Source organism: Rutilus rutilus, assembly GCF_951802725.1.
Source record: "Rutilus rutilus genome assembly, chromosome: 11".
In the NCBI taxonomy this organism is placed as follows: Eukaryota; Metazoa; Chordata; class Actinopteri; order Cypriniformes; family Leuciscidae; genus Rutilus; species Rutilus rutilus.
In genome coordinates this window covers 13270765-13289819 of record NC_140216.1, presented here as the reverse complement: position 1 = coordinate 13289819, position 19055 = coordinate 13270765, and the positions used below count along the sequence as shown (strand labels likewise).

The 19055-nt window shown below is 38.5% G+C and overlaps 2 protein-coding genes across 2 annotated transcripts in view; both read right to left on the bottom strand.

Moving 5' to 3' along the window:
• Positions 1 to 2850: 2850 nt before the first annotated feature.
• Positions 2851 to 9111, bottom strand: bloc1s4 (biogenesis of lysosomal organelles complex-1, subunit 4, cappuccino). The gene is made up of 5 exons (XM_084422779.1): positions 8707 to 9111; positions 5474 to 5545; positions 4018 to 4119; positions 3799 to 3933; positions 2851 to 3703 (listed from the first exon to the last, which is right to left on the bottom strand). Exons 1-5 carry the CDS (start codon positions 9010 to 9012, stop codon positions 3608 to 3610), a joined length of 711 nt encoding a protein of 236 aa, XP_084278905.1. The 5' UTR covers positions 9013 to 9111; the 3' UTR covers positions 2851 to 3607.
• A 250-nt stretch (positions 9112 to 9361) lies between these two features.
• pard6gb (par-6 family cell polarity regulator gamma b) overlaps positions 9362 to 19055 on the bottom strand; it is a 43898-nt gene continuing 34204 nt past the window's right edge. Inside the window, exon 3 of the mRNA XM_084422778.1 lies at positions 9362 to 12252. Coding sequence (XP_084278904.1) covers positions 11243 to 12252 — 1010 coding nt within the window. The 3' untranslated portion in view covers positions 9362 to 11242. The remainder of the gene's footprint in view (positions 12253 to 19055) is intronic.

The following is a 19055-nucleotide window of genomic DNA, read 5'->3' as shown; positions in this document are numbered from 1 at the left end:
ATTAGGGGTCAGCGGCCTCCGGTTCCTGTGATAACACTGATCCTCGTCCTTTCATTCATAAATAGTACCATGAATCTGTTCCTGTCCCTCTCACTCTTGTAAAACTCTGAAAATGTTTATTGGACTGAATAACTGGCTGGGGTAAACACTGTAGGCACAACTGCTGTTTTTTCCCTAGTTTTTTTCTGGAAATGACAAGAAAACGTGACAAGGTCACTGGGCTTCTCACGAAATTCCATGCTAAAGGAATATTCAGAGGGGCGAGTTGAAATCATTTCTTTTGGGCAATATATTGTATATTGAGCAAAGCTAAAAATTTTACCTGGAATGATAATTTGTGATACCAGATACAGACGAGTATGTATGTATTTTGAACTGGACTACTTTTATTGCAGGTTTTCTGGGATCCCCAGCTGAAGGCATCAAGACATCAGATGTTGGCCTGGACAGATGTACCTACAGTTCACCACACCGATTAGCATGGATGGCTGATTACTATACCACGTTCCGTGAGGGTATATTATAGCAAAACTGAGCACCTGTGACAGTGGAATTTGTAGTTGTAAAGAATAGTCACACATCAGTAACAAAGAAAACGTTTTAAATTTTTTTTTTTTTTTATATATATATATATATATATATTATATTATTAGATTTTTTAGAACTCTTTGAACTAAGCACTCACTGACTAGCCTGACGTCGTCATACTCAATTCTAATCAGAATGTGAGTCTGATACTTCTCCATAGAGATTTGATTATGGGGCGTGTTTCAACCGAACCAGGAAAAAAAATTCCTCTGCACTCAATTGGATAGACCTACAACCGTCACAGAGTAAGTGACGTATGTTTTTCATTCATGTTTCCGATCGCGGTTCTCTGTTCCTCTTTTAAAATTAATGCGCTGTCGATATCTTCTATAACAGACGCGATGGCGGAATCTACACATGATGTTTTATAAACAAATTTCAGGAGGAGCACATTCAAATAATCAATCCAATAACCGTCTATCAGCATGAGAGGAAAGCATATATTTATTCACTCGGTCAACTCACCTAACATGACAGTTTTCAGCATCCCTGCACTCACTCTTGGCTTGTTCTTCCACAGCCAGGAATACGGGGGGAGTACTTTGGGTTCGGGCCGAATACCGAGCCCGAAGCCTCTCCTCGGACAGCACGCCAAATATGCATTTATTCTATCTGACTTATTTGTAAGCGTGAACTCGTGAAATCTCAATTCTTCAGCGGCAGTCATTTGAATTCATCCCAAGCGCTCGTTGATGACGTGGATGATGACGTTACCGTTGCTTATCTGTCCATCATCGTATAAAGCCCGCCCTGACAATTTGATTGGTCCGAACAATTTTTGTTCGGGCATAATAGCTCCTCAACGGAGCGAGTCCAGACCGAACTTCCCGACCAAAAAATATTGTGGGCGGGGTTCGGGCTGGCACCCAGGCTACTCACTGACCGCATTTCTTTATATTTGAGTCCAAGTTTACACAACCAGTGACGTTAAACAGGAAGTGTTTGTCCGAGCTCACAACAGGTTTTGCGAGGGAACGCAAAGTTTCTCATGGGAACGCAAAAGAATTCTCCCATCCCCAATTTTTTCCACCACTGTGTCCCTTTAGGGGCTCCGTACGATCACGAAAAAAAAAAAAAAAAAAAAATTTAACGAATGGCCTCTTAGGCTTCCGTATCTTTGGATAGTTAAAAAAAAACTCCTCTCCCGGTTTGAAAACGCCCCCAAATTTGGAAACGCCCCCTTTTTGTACTGCAGAGACATGAGGTGTTTTCAACTTCATACAGCTCTGCGCAAAGCGATCGGCGGCTGACTTGAAGCAGTGCATGCTGGTTAGAAATTTTGTCCGACTTGAGACAGCGCCGACGCCAGGTGACTGATACGTGTGCCATCAAAGTACTGCAAGAGCGATTCGAGAGCAGCCGGCTGGCTCAACTGCGCAGCTTCTCTAGAGCGGCTGCATGGGCATTGATTCACCACATGACAGCGATCACGTTTCATTTTTATTCTAAAACCTTCAGTTCCACTAATGCTCACAAATCCTTTTTTTTTTTTTTTTTATAACAGTAAAACCTGTTTTCATATAGCCTAGTCGCAATGTTATATTGTGTTATGTTAATCAAAATAAAACTGATAAAAAAAAAAAAATTTAATTCATTGATAGTATAGGCTAATGCTTAACTTTATTCTTGTACAAACAGACACGTACCAGACAGCAACATAGTGTCGCCCAGATCCGGTCCACATCTGGGCCGACACTATGTTGCATTCTGGTACGTGTCTGTTTGTACAAGAATAAAGTTAAAAAGTAATGACAAGGCTTTCAGTCTAGTAATTGACTAACGCTTTGTGAACAGCAGGTTTTGACTGAATCATGACATTAATCTGTTCAAAAGAACGATTCGTTGGTGAAACGGACTATTTACTCACACATGAAAAATGTAATCAGTATGAGTTTGGAGTAATCACGTGGAGTTTAGAAAAACAATTTATTTTAACCGATATAATATGTCCAAATGCTGAACATGTAATATAATGCAATGTAATGTAAATCACACAAAAAAAAAAAAAAAAAAACTTTTCCCCATTGTTTTCATTGTATTCAAAATGCTTGCATTCTTTATAAGCCTTGTATTCTTTTCCTATAAAATACAGCTTTGTCATCCAATTTTATGGTTGTAGGTTTGGCTCAACATTGGTTCAATATCAATATCCTTCTAAAATCCCACTACAATTTCACAACACATTAACAGATGAAAGCAAACTCTCATAATTTCTGTGGAATACTCTACAAAGCTGTTCAACTGACCAAAAACAACAACTGATCAGTAATGAAATGTAGTCACTTTATGCTATAGGCTACATTTGGAAATTTATTACAAACAGACAATCATTAGTCACATTTATCATCATGTAACAATTAGCATAACAACTGTCCATGGACATATTAGTATAAAAGTAAATGGTCCATGAAAAACAATATTTGTTGTGGCGATTGTTTGGCTGAGTGCGGCACTGAATGCTACATAATAACCCAGAGTCAATTAACACTGGTTATATTAATTAATTAAATATTAATCGTCAACATGTGCCAGACATCGAACTTTAGACCTTAATAAGATATATCAGTGATAAATAGCAATAGTGAAAATAGTGCAAAAAGATCTCAAGCACTGGAAGAAAAGACAAAGGGCAAAATAATTATAAAGCTGTAAAACTATGTACAAGTTCGAATAAAAATCATATAAACGTTTGAACTAATGTTCTGACATTTTCCAAGCATGCTTTCCCAATTATAAGAAACAGTGTCAGACTTCCTGGAGAGGCACTTCAGAAAAAAAATAAGTTATTTAAAACCAAAGCTTCTGTTGGTTATAAAACTAGCTGCCATTAGACTGCCTACTAAAATAACACTTGGCTTTGATCAGGATTCATTTTAATAAATTGCAGATAGAGTGACTGTGAAATGTTTGTGTTAGCAATCCCAGCAGGTGTTTGCACCTCAAAGCAGGCAGCACTGCTGATGTTGGAGAACCCTGGTCTTGGTCGGTACTTCATAAAGTCAATACGATAATCTCTCCGTTACTGCTCAGACTGAGGTTTAAAGTAATCTTCTGTTCTAAATACACTGGGAAGCTCTTGGTGTCTTTGTGATTGCCTTCTTGGGCTTGCAGGTTTCTGAAGAAGAAAAAAACAAGAGGCAGTAAACAATTGGTGCCAGTTCTATGCCAAATACTATGGCAAGCATGTATACACACATGCAAAGAGCTCACATTTAAAAAACCTGGCACGGCCATTGTGCGAAAGATCTTTTTGAAGGCGCCTGGTAGGGTTCCAACTTCACCTTCAACTTGAGTTACTTGTTCTTCCATTGCATTGACATTGGCTCCAACCATTTTGACAAAGCCCTGAGAATTAGAAGCTACACTTGAAGCAACAAAAGAAAACGTCAATGCATCACCATGGTTCAGGCATTGTTTAAAAGTTAGTACCTCCAATTTGTCAATTTTTCGGTAAATCTCTCTCATCTCTTCCGATTTTCTTTGTATCTGTGGTAGGTTCTCATTGACCACCTGTGAGGTGTCATTTCGAATCTATAAAAAAACAAAGTTATCAAAGTCTAGCATGCTTTTTCAGATTGGTCAGTTAAACACCTTTGGCAACAGTGCATTAAGCAGGGGTTTAAGGGGGCCACAACAGAGTCTGTGGAAAATTTGAGGGAAGATGTAAATTGTGTGAGCTTATTTCGTCCATTAGATCGAAAGATCTGAAAAAGCCCATGCATTTACCCGCCCCTCGAAGAAATCAGGACAGAAGTGGTTGAAAGTCGACAAAAGAGGCATATTAAAATACCAGGTGTAAACGGGTATGTGTCTCCCTCGTTTACTTGAGATCAGATCGATTAAAACACATTAATACCAGGTGTAAACAGGGCCTTAAAGGTCCCCTGAAATCAATTTGAATGTTTTAGCTTTTAGTATGAATATGTTAGCCTTAAGGTTATGAATAAGCTGGTGTGTTCCAAAACAAAGACAAAATTCGCATTTAGGAGATATAAGCATTCAAAACAGTCTCTCACTTCCGCTAAAATGACATCACCGCAGACTTTAGATTCTTATCACATCTTCTGTCCAATCAAATGCTCTCTAGAATCTAAAGCGTCCCGCCCCCTATGCTATAAATACCACCTGGTCAAAGAGACCGTTGTCACAGAGCAATATGGGTTGGAGATGTGTGTTTGGTTGCTCAAACACTCAAGTTTTATTCAGTTTTTCAACTGTACGTTGGTTAAGAATGAAATGGCTAGAATTTATTCACACCTCTACTATTGAATCCAACGTATCATCAGCACTGGATTCGCTTTCATGGTGCTGTCAAGTACGACTTGCAGTCTGTGAGGTAACCTAAACGCTATTGGCTATTTGAAAGGGGGTAGGAACCATTCAATATGTCTCGCCAAGGCACTTCAGTGGGCCTTTAAATGTAATTTTTTTATTTAGGTTTATTTATCTATTGATATTTTACTAATGGACAGTGGATTCTTCATACAAAGCTCAGTATTTTCTAGATAACATTTTAATAATTTGCTTTAGGTTTAGTACAGTAACAATATACAAGCAAATTTACTAAAATTTGATCAAATATCATGTTTTATCCCCCCACACAATGAATGGGTCTTTATACATAAAAATATATAGAAGCCTATATACAGTATTTTAGGGAGTTAACTTGATTGTTAAACTCAGTCTTAACTGGGTTATAACAGTGTTGTTTTAGTATTATTTATACAATATTAAAGAATTTATTTATCATTTGAATTAGCTTTTATATTGTTTTATTAGTTTTTTTATTGTTCTAGTAAGCTTTAATTTATTTTTTATATTTCATTTTAGTTTTAATTATTTTAATAGCAACTTTACAAATGGGGGAAAAAGACATTGATCTTACCATATCAAGCATACCAACAAACTCATCAACTCTTGTAAGCATTTCTTCCAGGCTTTTCTCCAAGCACAGGACCTGCACAGCAAATATGTGATAAACGTCAAGAAAACAAAACACATGATGGACTGTACATACTCAGTGTGCATGTGATGTAAATAAATAACAGAGGACCATTAAGAATTTAAAAAGCAGTCTGGTGTTAGCAACATAATTCAGTCAGCAGCACAGAAAACAAGTCAGTCTTTATTTAACCCATATCATGCTTGACAAATTAGGCTTGATAACTACACTGTGTTCCAACAGGACGAGTATACAGATGCATTGAAGAGACTCCGAGGGGGAAGATATTTTTAGAAAAGCGTTTTTTGTTCATTCAATGAAACATTCTTCAAACTATCTTTTGTGTTCCACAGAAGAAAGTCATAGAGGTTTGGGATGACAAAAGTGAGTAAATGACTAATGTGAACAATCCCTTTAATCCATTATATGGGAGCAATTGTAGTTTGAAAAGTAATATTAAGCTAATGAATGACATTTTCATGTGCACACATATTAAATTAAAGTTGATAATCTATATTCTACTGATTGAGACTGAATGAATTTGTTGGGTTCTGTCAAACTAAAACTAATCCTGAATTTGTTCAGCTTATGATACATTCAGGACTTGGGCCCTTATCCTCTAAAAAAATGTGGTCATCCACAAGGCAAACCTTAAGGGAAAGTTCACCCAAAAATGTAACTTTTCTGTCATTAATTTGTCACCCCCTTATGTCGTTCCAAACGCGTCAGACTTTCGTTCATCTTCAGAACACTAATGACACTATTCCTAATGACACAGAACACTATTCCTCCATTGACAGCTATACAACTATCACTTTGACTCTTCAAAAAGTTCATAAAGAGATCATAAACTGAATTGAGCAGTTTAGTCCAAATTTTCTGAAGAGACAATTGCTTGATAAACCGATTGCATTTTGGATTTTATTCACATATAAACATTAATCAGCGAACATAAACTAAAGGTCAACCGAACCTGCTTGACTCGCAAGAACAAACCTCTTTGGCAAACACACGAGAATGAACCTCAATCGTTTTTTTCACATCAAGCGAACATGTTGGAGCTTCCGTTTACCTGATTGGATGGGTGCGTTGATGAATGTTTATATGTGAATAAAATCCAAAATTCAATCGGTTTATCATATAAAGCAAGTGTGTCTCTTCAGAAAATTTGGACTAAACTGCTCAAATCACATGGATTAGTTTACAATCTCTTTACGAACTTTTTGAAGCGTCAAACAAAGTGGTAGTTGCGTAGCTGTCAATGGAGGAACAGAAAGCTCTCAGATTTCATAAAAAAAAATAAAAAAAATTTGTGTTCTGAAGACGAAAGTCTTACGGGTTTGGAGTGACATGAGGGTGAGTAATTAATGACTTGTTGAGGGTGAGTAATTAATGAAGTTTTATTTTTGGGTGAACAAACCCTTTAAATGAGCAGCAGTGTTCTTCTTTGAAAGCAATGGTTTTCTTCAAACTATCCTTAGACACATTCTTGTTCAGTTTTTTATGATGGTGGACTCATGAATGCTAGAGTGGTGAGCAGATGACATGCTCCTCTAGAGTTCTTTGCAACCCCCTTCCACACAGAGTAACAGTGGTTTTGAATTTCTTCACATTGTTCTCTATCCAATTGCAGAAATAGTTTTATAATCTTATCCAGCCTGGTTAAACTTACTTTTTCGACAGAGGCATGGCCAAACCCAGGTTCATGTTCTTCATTAGGCAGGGGATGCTAAAACTCACATGATTTTAATCACATGAAACAACTGACTTATGACCTCTTTATATGAAATGATCCTAAAGGTTCCCATACTTTCTCAAACAAAGATGATTTAATAAAATAAAAGATGTGATATTTATTTAACTGGGTTTTCTTTTTCTAGATAGAGGACTCCGATCACAACTGTACTTACATCATAATCACCTTATTACAAATAGCATTATAAAGTGTTGTTATGCAGGGAAACAATCTGATATTATACTCATGGGAGTAACCCCATACTGCAAGCCAACATGAGTCACACACTATGGTTTATCTAAAGCAACTTGACATTCATTCGAAATGGCATTCAGATATTCAACAATTTATCAGTTTATGTAGTGTTTACAAACAGTGAAACACTACCAATTCAGTGTATGTGTTTGTGCATTAGTTGTGGAGAGTTTTCAGTGACACTTTCTGCAGGTTACATCGCTATACCAGTAGGTGGAGACACTGGGTCTCATTCACTAATAATTGCATAGATTTGTTTTTGTACACAAAACTTCTCATGAAAAAATAAATAAAATCACCAAATGAGCCTAATTCACACATGCTTACACACATCATGTACAAACTATTGTTTACGTACGATTAGTAAGACCCGTGCTGCATAAACCGTATAGTAGGTACTACTTTTGAAACATGTTTCTTCAATATAGTATGCATGTTGAAATTGCTTCCGGGGGCACTGCAATCCAACTGAAAGGGCACAACTGCTATGCATGCAGTTAAGACATATTACAACATCCATGTTGTCACTGTCATCTGACCTACTGTGTCAGTTGCATTACTTCACTTCTCCGTGGCCGGACGGGATAACAAAGTGTTCACTGTCCAATGGATGCGAACTTTAGAATCTCAAAAAGTAGTAGGTCATCCAGGTATTTTTCACCAACTGTTTTATGAATATTATGAATTCGGACATGCTACTCCGCTAACATTTGGTTTTTCACCTACTATATAGTATAGAAGTAGGCATAATCGGACGCAGGACTGGTGTGTTTATGAGTGAGTAATTGAATCCTTCACTTCTATTCATTCAGGAATGAAACATCACTAATGGGTGTTACTCAGAAGTTGATTATGCTGTGGCTTCTTTTACAACGATTTTCCTTGGTGGATAAAAAATATAGACAGGGAGCTGGTTTGCAAATACAAGTTGATATCAATAATCATTCTTTGTTTAAATATGTTGTATCAAGATCATATTCACACTCGTGCTGCAGTATGGCCGAATCAGAGCAGTACAAATATTCAGAAGAACAACATGCTTGCTTATATGTGATATAGGCTATATTAATGATGATGATGATGATATACGGAATTTTTTTCTATCCTGCTTTTATTGTGTGTATTGAAGTTTATGCATCATCATGTTAAACAGGCATGCCAAAGGACTTTGCATATGTGTCCTTACCTCTTCTTCCGCGTTGGCTCTGATATAAGAGGAGTATGTGATGGCCGTGTGTCTCAGTAGTTCGTCGTCTTGTGTCTGCTCCGGCTCGTTCTGGTCCTGGGTTTCCCCGGCTGCTGAGATCGGGCTCTGGGCCACTGCAGCGCCGAAGCTCGGGCTCTGAGACACGGTACCGCTGCTCAGGGCCTCACTCACCATAGACAAGCTGCTGGCGCTTTGGGACACGATGCCGCTGTCTCTGCTCACCTCTGCGCTGGACTCCTCCAGGGGTGACAGCACCGCTGCTGCCCTGTCAAAGCGATGCTCCATGTTTCGCTATCCACTACACTGCTCTTGTTTATGTGGAAGTGAACGCAGACCAGCATGTGCGCATGCGCAAGTTTAATAGCCAATCAGAGAACGGGTTGACCACATGTTGGTCATGTGATATACAAGGGTCTAAGCAGAGACTCAAACGGATAGATGACTTTAAAAATGGTACATATTTGACACGACAATAAATCAGACAGACAGACAGCGTTTCCTTCCCAATGATATTTAAAACTATTAAAAAAAAAATATGGTTCATGAAAGATCCAGAAATTTGCTGTGCAATGCAATCTTAAGCCTGGTCGTTGATCTTAACAAAAACTATGAATGTAAAGAACACTATAGAATGTGTTTTGTCCATCTCAATTTTATTTTATAACAAAAAAAGAAAAAAAAAGAAAAAAGACTGACATCAGTAAAAACCATATAGACATTATTTACATGTATTTTGTATTGTAACTAAGTTACCATTTTAAGTGTGGTTTGACTGCCTGGCTAATATATTTAGACATTGAAATGTTGGTCTATAATAACCGGCACTCTGAAACTGTCCTAACACGACTGACCGAAGACACAATCTGTCATACTTTTTATTTACATTTTTTTTAAGTAATCTCATTTTTAGCTCATCCTGTTTTGAGTTTCTGTTAAATTTATTCAGTGTTGATGATACACAGACATACAGATGATCCAAGACAACAACAATGATACGAATGGCAAATAATTAATGCAAAATATAAAGTGATTCTTAGCTAAATAGACGCAGTTCAGGCAGTGACCAACAGATGGCGACACAGAACAAATGTATTTTGACTCACACATGTTATACCATGCCCTTGCTTTTACCAAAATGAAAATATTTCCAGTGGTCAGATCCAAATACTTAGTCTGTTTGAGTGAACTATGTCTGTAGGAGGGGCAGTAAGGCACAAAAATGGTGGATATGAAGGTAAGTCTTTGTTTAAGAAGACAAATACAATGCAGTCAACCTAAAAGCAAAATGAAGGTACATCCACAGTGGTTTTAAATTATATACAAATGTGAATCCACAGACTCTCTCTCTATAAAACAAAATTAAGAATGAACTGGTGTGTTCCCAATATTTTTTAAAAATGATATAAGACTTAATTTTATACCTGAAGTTTGTTTGGACCGTATGCTCAGTGGCAGCATTAACATTAAAGCCATTAAGGATATGACTAGTATGAGACAGCAGTCTGTTCAGCTGTGGCGATTTGAGTGGAGGTCAGAGGTGAGGGTTCATTAACAGTGAGGTGACAGCAAATATGTGTACAGAATAAAACAGAGGGAACCAACTTACATTCCACTGGTCTCCTGAAGTCAAGAGGGCTTCAAGAGGACATACAAGTGTGAAATACCTATATGTGATGACCAATTACACTCCACTGCAGTCAAATAAACCAGAAACAAAGTCAAATTAAATCCCACAGGGCCAAAATCAACATACTGTAGTAGTAAATGTCTAAAAAAAAAGTGATGTTTTGTGTTTCTTGCCTAAATAAAAACATCCACAATTTCCAAAAAGCCTTTTTGTAATGCTGACACAAGTGATATTTAAATATTCGGAAACAAACATTCTGAGGGAATCCGCCAAATTGTGAATTACTGCATATAAAGGTATTAAACATACAGCAGACATTCATTACTGAAAGTTAATAATAATAATAATAATAATAATGATTATTAATTATATTCAGTTATTAACTTAATTAGATAGGGCAAATAAAAAGAAAAGAAAAGAAAAAATTGGTTGCTGATTAAGTGTAAATTCATTTTGGCATTTGCATAATATAATCAGCTTTTTCATTATACCAGGAACAAATGTTTGTTTTCAGGTACAAACCGTAAACAGAAGACAACAGTACGCACACACAGGTCTAAACCCAATTTCTGGTCCCAAGACACATTTAGATAACATGATTAAAATTAACCTCTAAACAAGAACTGAGAAACACTGATAGACAAAATAAAAAAAGTCTCTGCTTGGAAAAAGAGACATACCACTAAATTGGACACATTTTTTTACATAAGACATTACAACACATGAAAAAAAAAAAAAACACTTAAAAGAGTAAAATTCCAGATATTGTTTCTGTTAAATTAGTCATTTTACAAAACCCTTAAAGTTTGGTGAGGTTCAAAGTTGAGTCTGATGTCCCAGGCTGAAAAGCCGAGTCTCTGGGTGGTCTGGATTTTATATGTGACTGTATTATAAAGTGATGACTGTGCCATCCTCCTCAACCCCTCCTCTAGGTAAAGCCAGGCTGTGACGGGGGTCTGTCCTCAGGCTACTGAGGATTTTGTGTAGGCTGCCATTGCTTTCCCGCATAACGGGGTTGCTGCTGTGGTAGGGGTTGTTTTGGAGGGTAAGGTCCTTGTGCAACTTGTAACTCAAACTGTTGTGCACTGTGCCATTAAAGCTCGGTTGAGAGTGGAAAGAGGCCGTGGACACAGTGGATGGAGGTCTCGTTTGGGGTCGCGTAGGGGGGCTGGGTGGGGTTACGATGGTTGTTTGCGTCTGGGACCGGGATGCGGTTGAAGCCACTGAGGCATTGGAGCGTCGTGATGGCCGCTTGATGTTGCTCTCAATTACGATGTCCGACTCCTCATCACTCTCCAGATCTTCTGGGCTGTAGCCATGAGAGATGGCGGTGGCACCGGTGGGAGCGGTGATGGCGGGGTATCCCACCGAACCGCTGCTGTCGGATGACTGACCCGAGCTGCCCGAGATACGACTGCTGCGCACCACATTGTTGCGCTGGTTCACTGGCTTCACGGTCACAATAAGGTTGTGGCTGTTTGCGATCATCATGTCAGTCACCTGGTCCAATGTCTTTCCTGTCACCTCAATACCATTGACTTCCAGGACCTCATCATTGACGGCCAGCAGGCCCGTACTCTCGGCCAGGCCTCCAGGTACCAGGCGGGAAATGAAGATACCCGGGACCTTTTCCAAGCCGTGGGGTGTAACACGAACACTGGTGCCATCACGGATGTAGAATCCAAGGGGCTTGTCCGAGCCGTGCCGGTAGAGCCGCACTCTTCGGTGAGATTCAGGAAGGATGTCCACATCAATAATGGACGATACAGGACGGAAATCTTGAGGCATGCCAATGCGGATGTGGGGCCGTTTGCGGTTCAGGTCATTTCGAAGAGTGACCACTGCCTTCTTTTTCCGAGTCAGAGTGCTGGTGCCGAAGTTGCTGTAGTCAACCTCTTCTGCAAGAGTAAACGAAAATGATGACTATTAATGCTTAAGTTGATTAAAGATGCAAATTATGATTCATTACAACTGAATCTAGTGACATAACATGTCTCATAAGTACAAAGAAGGACCATTTCCATAAAGGGATAGTTCACCCAAAAATGAACATTTTGTCATTGTTTACTCACCCTCATGACGTTCCAAACCCGCAAGACTTTCGTTCATCTTCGGAACACAAATGGAGATATTTTTAATGAAATCTGAGCTTCTGTCTATGTTTGCTGATCAATGTTTATATGTGAATAAAAAGCCTAAATGTCTCTACAGAAAATTTGGACTAAACCACTCGATCCATATGGATTAGTTTTACAATATCGTTATGACCTTTTTGAAGCATCAAGGTAGTAGTTGCATAGCCATCAATGGAAGGATAGAAATCTCACAGATTTGATCAAAAATATCTTAATTTGTTTTCCGAAGGTGAAAGAAAGTCTTGCGGGTTTGGAACGACATGAGGGTGAGTAACTGATGATAGAATTTTCTTTTTTGGGTGAACTATCCCCTTAAGCCAAAAATATGGAAATGTACATCAACACGGTAAAGCAGGGGTGTCCAAAGTCAGTCCTGGAGGGCCACTGTCCTGCAAAGTTTAGCTCCAACTTGCCTAAACACACACTGCCTGGAAGTTTCTAGTATGCCTAGTGAGACACTGATTAGCTGTTTCAGGTGTGTTTAAATGGGGTTGGAGCTAAACTTTGCAGGACAATGGCTCTCCTGGAGTAGGTTTGTACACCCCTGTGGTACAGGAAGCTGAGATTAGTGTGATAAACTTCAGCCTTAGTATTGTTAAAAGGTAGTTTCATTTGAAGTTGTGGATGAGGACAAGCATGCAAATCTAATCAGACCTGCTGGACGGTTTATATCCCTCAGATACTCCATGTATTATGGTGTAACATGATTTTTCTGGCATGCTAAACCAAAACATGAGGCCACCTTATCGCATCATTACAAAAATGTAACCTTAACTACTGACAGAACACAAAGGTCTCTGTTGAAGGTATTTATCAGAGATGAAGTTACCTGCATTATCTGATATACGCCGATAAGTGTGGTAAGAACAGCATTATACTTAAGCACATAGATTAAGAGATCAAGTGTGATCACAAGGTCTTCTTCAAAGTCCTACTGAAAAAGACAACACCTCTTAAAACAGAAGTGCAATATTGAAATGTCCCATAAGACCAAGGACATGCTTACCAAGTTAGTGTTTTAATAAGGCTTCTATTTAAACACTAACATAACTTAGTCCAACAACACCCTCTCTGTGCTACATCAGACAGCCATCAACCACACCTGGACTGTTCGCTTTGGATATAAGGCATAGTTTCCAGTGCAAGTTTATCGGACTTCCCAGCATGAGTTCTCAAGAAAGAGAGGCAAGAAAATGCCCACCTTCTGTTCAATTACTCTAAAATCAATTTTTAAAAATGCTTACACAAAGCTTCCGAATGTTCATCAAAGCATCCAGACGCAGTTGTTCTTAGTTTGGCTCTTTGGCGGCCTGATTATTTTGATTGAGTCCAGACAGACTTTTATTATGTCCTGGAATTTTAGCCACAACTGCAAGTCTCTTGATAGGAAACACATTGAAGTGTTTCTGCTTCTGGCCTTCATTAAGAAGGGTACCGTTCTCTCCAAATGTACACCCTTCAACTGTCTTCTTCTGAGAAAAACTATGAACACCTAGCAGAACATGTAGAAACTTAGGGACTAATGGAGGACTTACTTTGTGAGTAAGCAAAGATAAAGCGCATAAGTTAAACCTGAATTCTTGAGCCTGGGAGTAGGAGCTAGAGCACTAGTTTTTTTTTTTTTTTTGCCTGGCAGAAACTAGTCTCCACTGGATTTTCCATTCTGACTCCTGGTGTCCAGTCCAGACTGGTATCGGCATGGACCCAGTGTGGATTATTGAACCTCCAAAGGGACTGAGAGTGAGGGCAAGCCACTAAGTCACCAAGCCTAAACTACTCCTGACAGAGTAATCCTCACTGCACTGATGCATGATGGGAAAATAAATTCAGCTCAGTGATCAAAGGACAGTTTCCAGACATTTCCAGGGGAAAGTGAATGGCACAGTGCCTACCAGACAGAAAACAAAGACTACAGGTTCAAGGAAGCCAACGATGTTGCCCAAGAAAGTTTTATTAAATGGAAGTTTTCATAAAAGAGAGGGATGGTGATTCAATGGTGATTAACAATGTGCCTAAATCATTCCATGCATTCTTTTGTACAAACAAATAGAGCAAGCCACATTAACTTTTTATTTATTTAAAAGGTTTAGGCACTAAATGGCAGATTCTTGAAATTTGAGGTTATGGACATCCACAATACTAACTCAAGGGCAAAACTACCCTTGATTCAATGAAAACATTGATTTCCAAACCCTAATTTGTCTTGAGGTTGCAAAGACCAAGAAAAAAAGTATTTAGATTAAAGCAGCTCAGCCTACAAAGCTCCTAATTTTGATGGAAATGTCCTGACTGCTTGAAGGCACAATAACTTAAACACTTAATTTATAGTTTATTTTTAAATAACAATTCTACACTTTACTCAACAGCTAGGCTATTTTGACCTTTAAATTAAGAACGAAACCATCTGTGAATGGCGCACGCACAGCGAGAGAGACACAGCCCTCCCTTGTTTAATCATTTTATTATTGCATAACTTTGCTCCACCAAAACAATTTTAAAATAAAGTATTCCATAACAGATTAAACCTAAATAATTGATAATTATATACATTTTTGTATTATAAAGTTCTAAAATTCTATTCTAATGTTAATACAACTGAATATCTAGGATACTCAGCCTTACCTATAAAAATCACAACCAGAAAACAACATAAAACATGCATTAAAATGTTGAAATGAAGTCAGAAATAAAGTAAACAAAGCCTGCAAACAGTTAACTCAGCACAAAGAAACCAGTGAAAGAATTTCTCATATGCTGTCAATCAGAAATAGACAGCTCAAGTGAATGAAGTAACGCTTCAGTGCTGTCCCTGGCACTGCAGTCACCTGACTGGACTCCATGGGGAGGGGCCCGGCCCCAGAGTCAGGGCAGAGGTCACTGGAGATGTGGTGGGTGAGCCTGGTCAGAAAGGAATAGACCCTACACATTCCACCACAGTGCCTCAACTAGGAATGCAGAAGTTGCTTCACAACTTAACCGAGATGACCTACAACATATCTGAAGCATAATTCATCAGTTGACGGTAAAGCGGTATGGTCCCCATCAGTCACCCATGGGTGGGTGTGGGAAAGAGGAGTGGGCGAGGTCTCAGGGCTTTGTTATGTTGTCCCACCTCTCGTTAACTTCCATACTGAAAGGGTCTTTTTCAAGTTCTTTTGGATTTTTACAAACGCTCATAAAAGCAGGCCTCAAAAGAGTTTTATGGCCAATCATTATGCCACCCAACAGGGTTTATTTTCCCATTTTCTCCTGCATTTCCTACTGTTTGTTCTGGAGAAACTGCCAATTCGATTCTCATTCCTATTTCCATGACACCCTGCACAAATTCCTGTCTGGGGTCTATTATTTGCATTGCTGCTGAATAATGCTCTTGGTAGGAGTCATCTGCCGATGACATGAGTGAATAAAATGATGTGCATTAGCATTGAGTGGCAGGTAGCGGCTAAAGCAATTGTGCATAACAATACCCTGCTTGAGAGCCTATATAGCACCCAGACAAACAGAATGTTGATTTCCATAACATCACTTAACTACATGCCCGGTGACCTCGGGAACTCTAGTGTGAATTGCATATATTATCCAATCATACACATATAAAGCAGACACAGGTACCCGAGGGTTCACCGCAGTGCAGGATCAGGGTAATGTCCTCTCAGACAGAGCCCCCTGGGAGAGTCCGTCTGTGTTTGCTTTAAACCGTCGCACTCAAATTTCCCTGGCTGAATGGAGCGATGGCTTTTGGCTTCTCTCTGTAGCCCTGAGAGAGATTAAAGGAGGAAGCCCCTCCTTCACTAGTGCACACTCAGCAGAGCTCTCTATGCAGGCTCCTACACACCCCTATGGGTTTTAACTTGTGTTACCCACAGTGCACTGGCGAACACATCTGGGAGAAGTTAACAGCAGCGGTGAAGGGTGGAGACTGTGTCGGGAGATTAAACTCCCCTGCCATCTTTTTGCAATGTTGCATAAGGACTGCTTTTAACAGGTAGACAAACTACGAAAGTTATTTTAGACATTCCACCAACTCTACCCTGGTCTGGAGAGGATTTCAGCTCAAATACAGGTAGTACGTCTACTGTGCCATTCACATGCTTCTCAATGCAGCTTTACACATAAGCCATCTCTACATGAAAACATATGCTTAGTATTTAACCTTGTTCTCCACCCCCCATATGTTCTGCAAGTGTGGCCAAGTTTAGGACATGAATGCCAAGAGTCCTTCAGGCCCAACCTAACTAAGCATGTCCTTTCTTTACATTACATAATTACTGCAGCTGCCAGTACATACAGTCCACAGAAATTTAAATAAAGATTATTAAAAGAAATCACACAAAGCTCTGAGGCTGAAAGTAAATGTTTGGTTATGAAGTGTGTGCGGAGCTGACAAAAAGAGACAAGAATGGAAAAGATGTGGGGAACTGAGGATGACTGTCAGGAAGCAGAACATGGTTCAGGATGCACTGACTGCCCTCTTCACGCTATGGTGCATGTCGGTTTATGACCTCATTCACATGAGCAAGAGGAAACTCACCAGTTTCAGTCCTGATGAACAAAGACAAATGTAGAAACTATTAAGACTGTAAGCAAACCATACTAGCTTTTGCTGGGGTCTCTGGACTTGATACCAGGATCAAAGCTTGTGCAGCCTGATGCTGGTGTGACCCTAAAGGCAGTAAGAAAAGAGTAATAGATTACTACCATGCTTGGCAGTGTAAACCTTGTGTTTGTTTGTATTCACCTGTCACCATCTGTTGCCAAGACAAGCAAGGGAATAGTTATGATTAGCTGAAATAATCAATCAAGAAGAAAACAGGTAATATAAGAAATAAAACTGCATTTGGAAATCATCCAGCAAAATGTATAATGAAAATTGCCGGAGAGATTTGCCCTCCACTGTGATGTTACATTGATAAGTCAATATAATTACTGATATGCAATTAAAAAAAAAAAATCAAAAATGTCACTACTACATAGCAATTATTAAACTAAAACAGGCCAAAAAAATTGCCATAGACTTAGATTGAATACTTAGATACTTTTGTTTTGGCAACTGAGACTCCACTCAGAACACCATAGAAACTGCCTGGCAACACCCTGGCAATGCCCCACAACACCCTAGCAGTGTTCACCTTTTTAAAAATTTTTTTTTTATAAAATCTAAGTCTTATATTATTCATATCACTTTACTGTGGTAAGGCGACACTTAAAAGAACTTAATTTCACAAATCATGCAACAAAAAAACAAAACAAAAAAAACAATATGCAGATGCAGTGCAAGTGGATGGCGCAATGATATCCTCCTTTTACTCCCTTTAATCCACTGATTTGCTATCTGCTACGCCGTACTCCTGCGGTGCTCACAGAGGTCAAGCGGTGAGTTTGAGTCATCAGTGATGAGGGGGTGAGTCCTCATCTGGCTCTGACATCATCCTGCTTTTGAGATGATCCCCAACCCCCAAACAAGCTGCTAAGTGAGACGTTCCAGATCTGCTCTCTAATCTCTCACTGTCATGGGTGACACCAAACAGCAACGAGTTTAGAGGGGGTGCAGGAATGAGAGAGGATTAAGGTGTTAAATGGCACTCGCAATCTGTCCCTTTAAACCTGTTTGTGGAGGAAAGAAAAACTAGGCTAATCAGATGAAAAGGGGTGAAAAGTTTCATAGCATCCAAAACAAGCTAAACTACAAGGACATTTTTTGGCCGTAACAGCAATTTTTGGGTTTCGGGCCAAAAGTGTTTTGAAGGGACTAAATATTTGACTGAAATAGTGGTTTAATTAGCGATTATTTTTTACTGTTCAGTATTTATTTTGTGCTCACAATGTGGACAAACTACAGCAGTTAAACGTGTCAGCTGTGTGGACTCTAGGACTCTGTGACAATATTGATTTCTCAATTTTAAATCGATAATAATAGGGATTCTTAAATCTCAAGATCGATCTTTTAGTCTATGCGGTTTTCTGTTGATGCGTAAAAAAAAAAAAAAAAAAAAAACCTTCATACGGCCTTTAATCCCTCGCTGTTTTATTTGAGTGTTGATTATTAAATAAATGTGATTAATTTAAAAAAATGTTTATAGTTTATTTTCATTTTCCAAACAATTTAATTTCGTTATTTATATAAAATGTATGATATTAATTAAAAAGTCTGATATGAATACAATTACACAATATATATATATATATATATATATATATATATATATATATATATATATATATAAAAAAAATTGGCTTCAGGTTTCAGCCAAGTGCATCCTGAATTTTCATTGAAGATCCTGTTTCACTCTGAAATACATCATATTACAGAATAATTACCCATACGTGTATAGTAGCCTTTTCAATCATTCAAATATAACTTTTTTTAAAAGTTTTTGTACATTCTGCTGGTGCTGGCAATCCACAAAGCGTTTCTACAATATTACAAATGAAAATAAACTTTTACTGGACTATGATTAGATGTTATAGATTTTTTTTTTTTAAATAGCCACACGTTTTGCAAGTACTTATACTTTTGCACATTCGTAATAACAACCAAATTTTAAACATAAAAAAAAAGCTGAAAC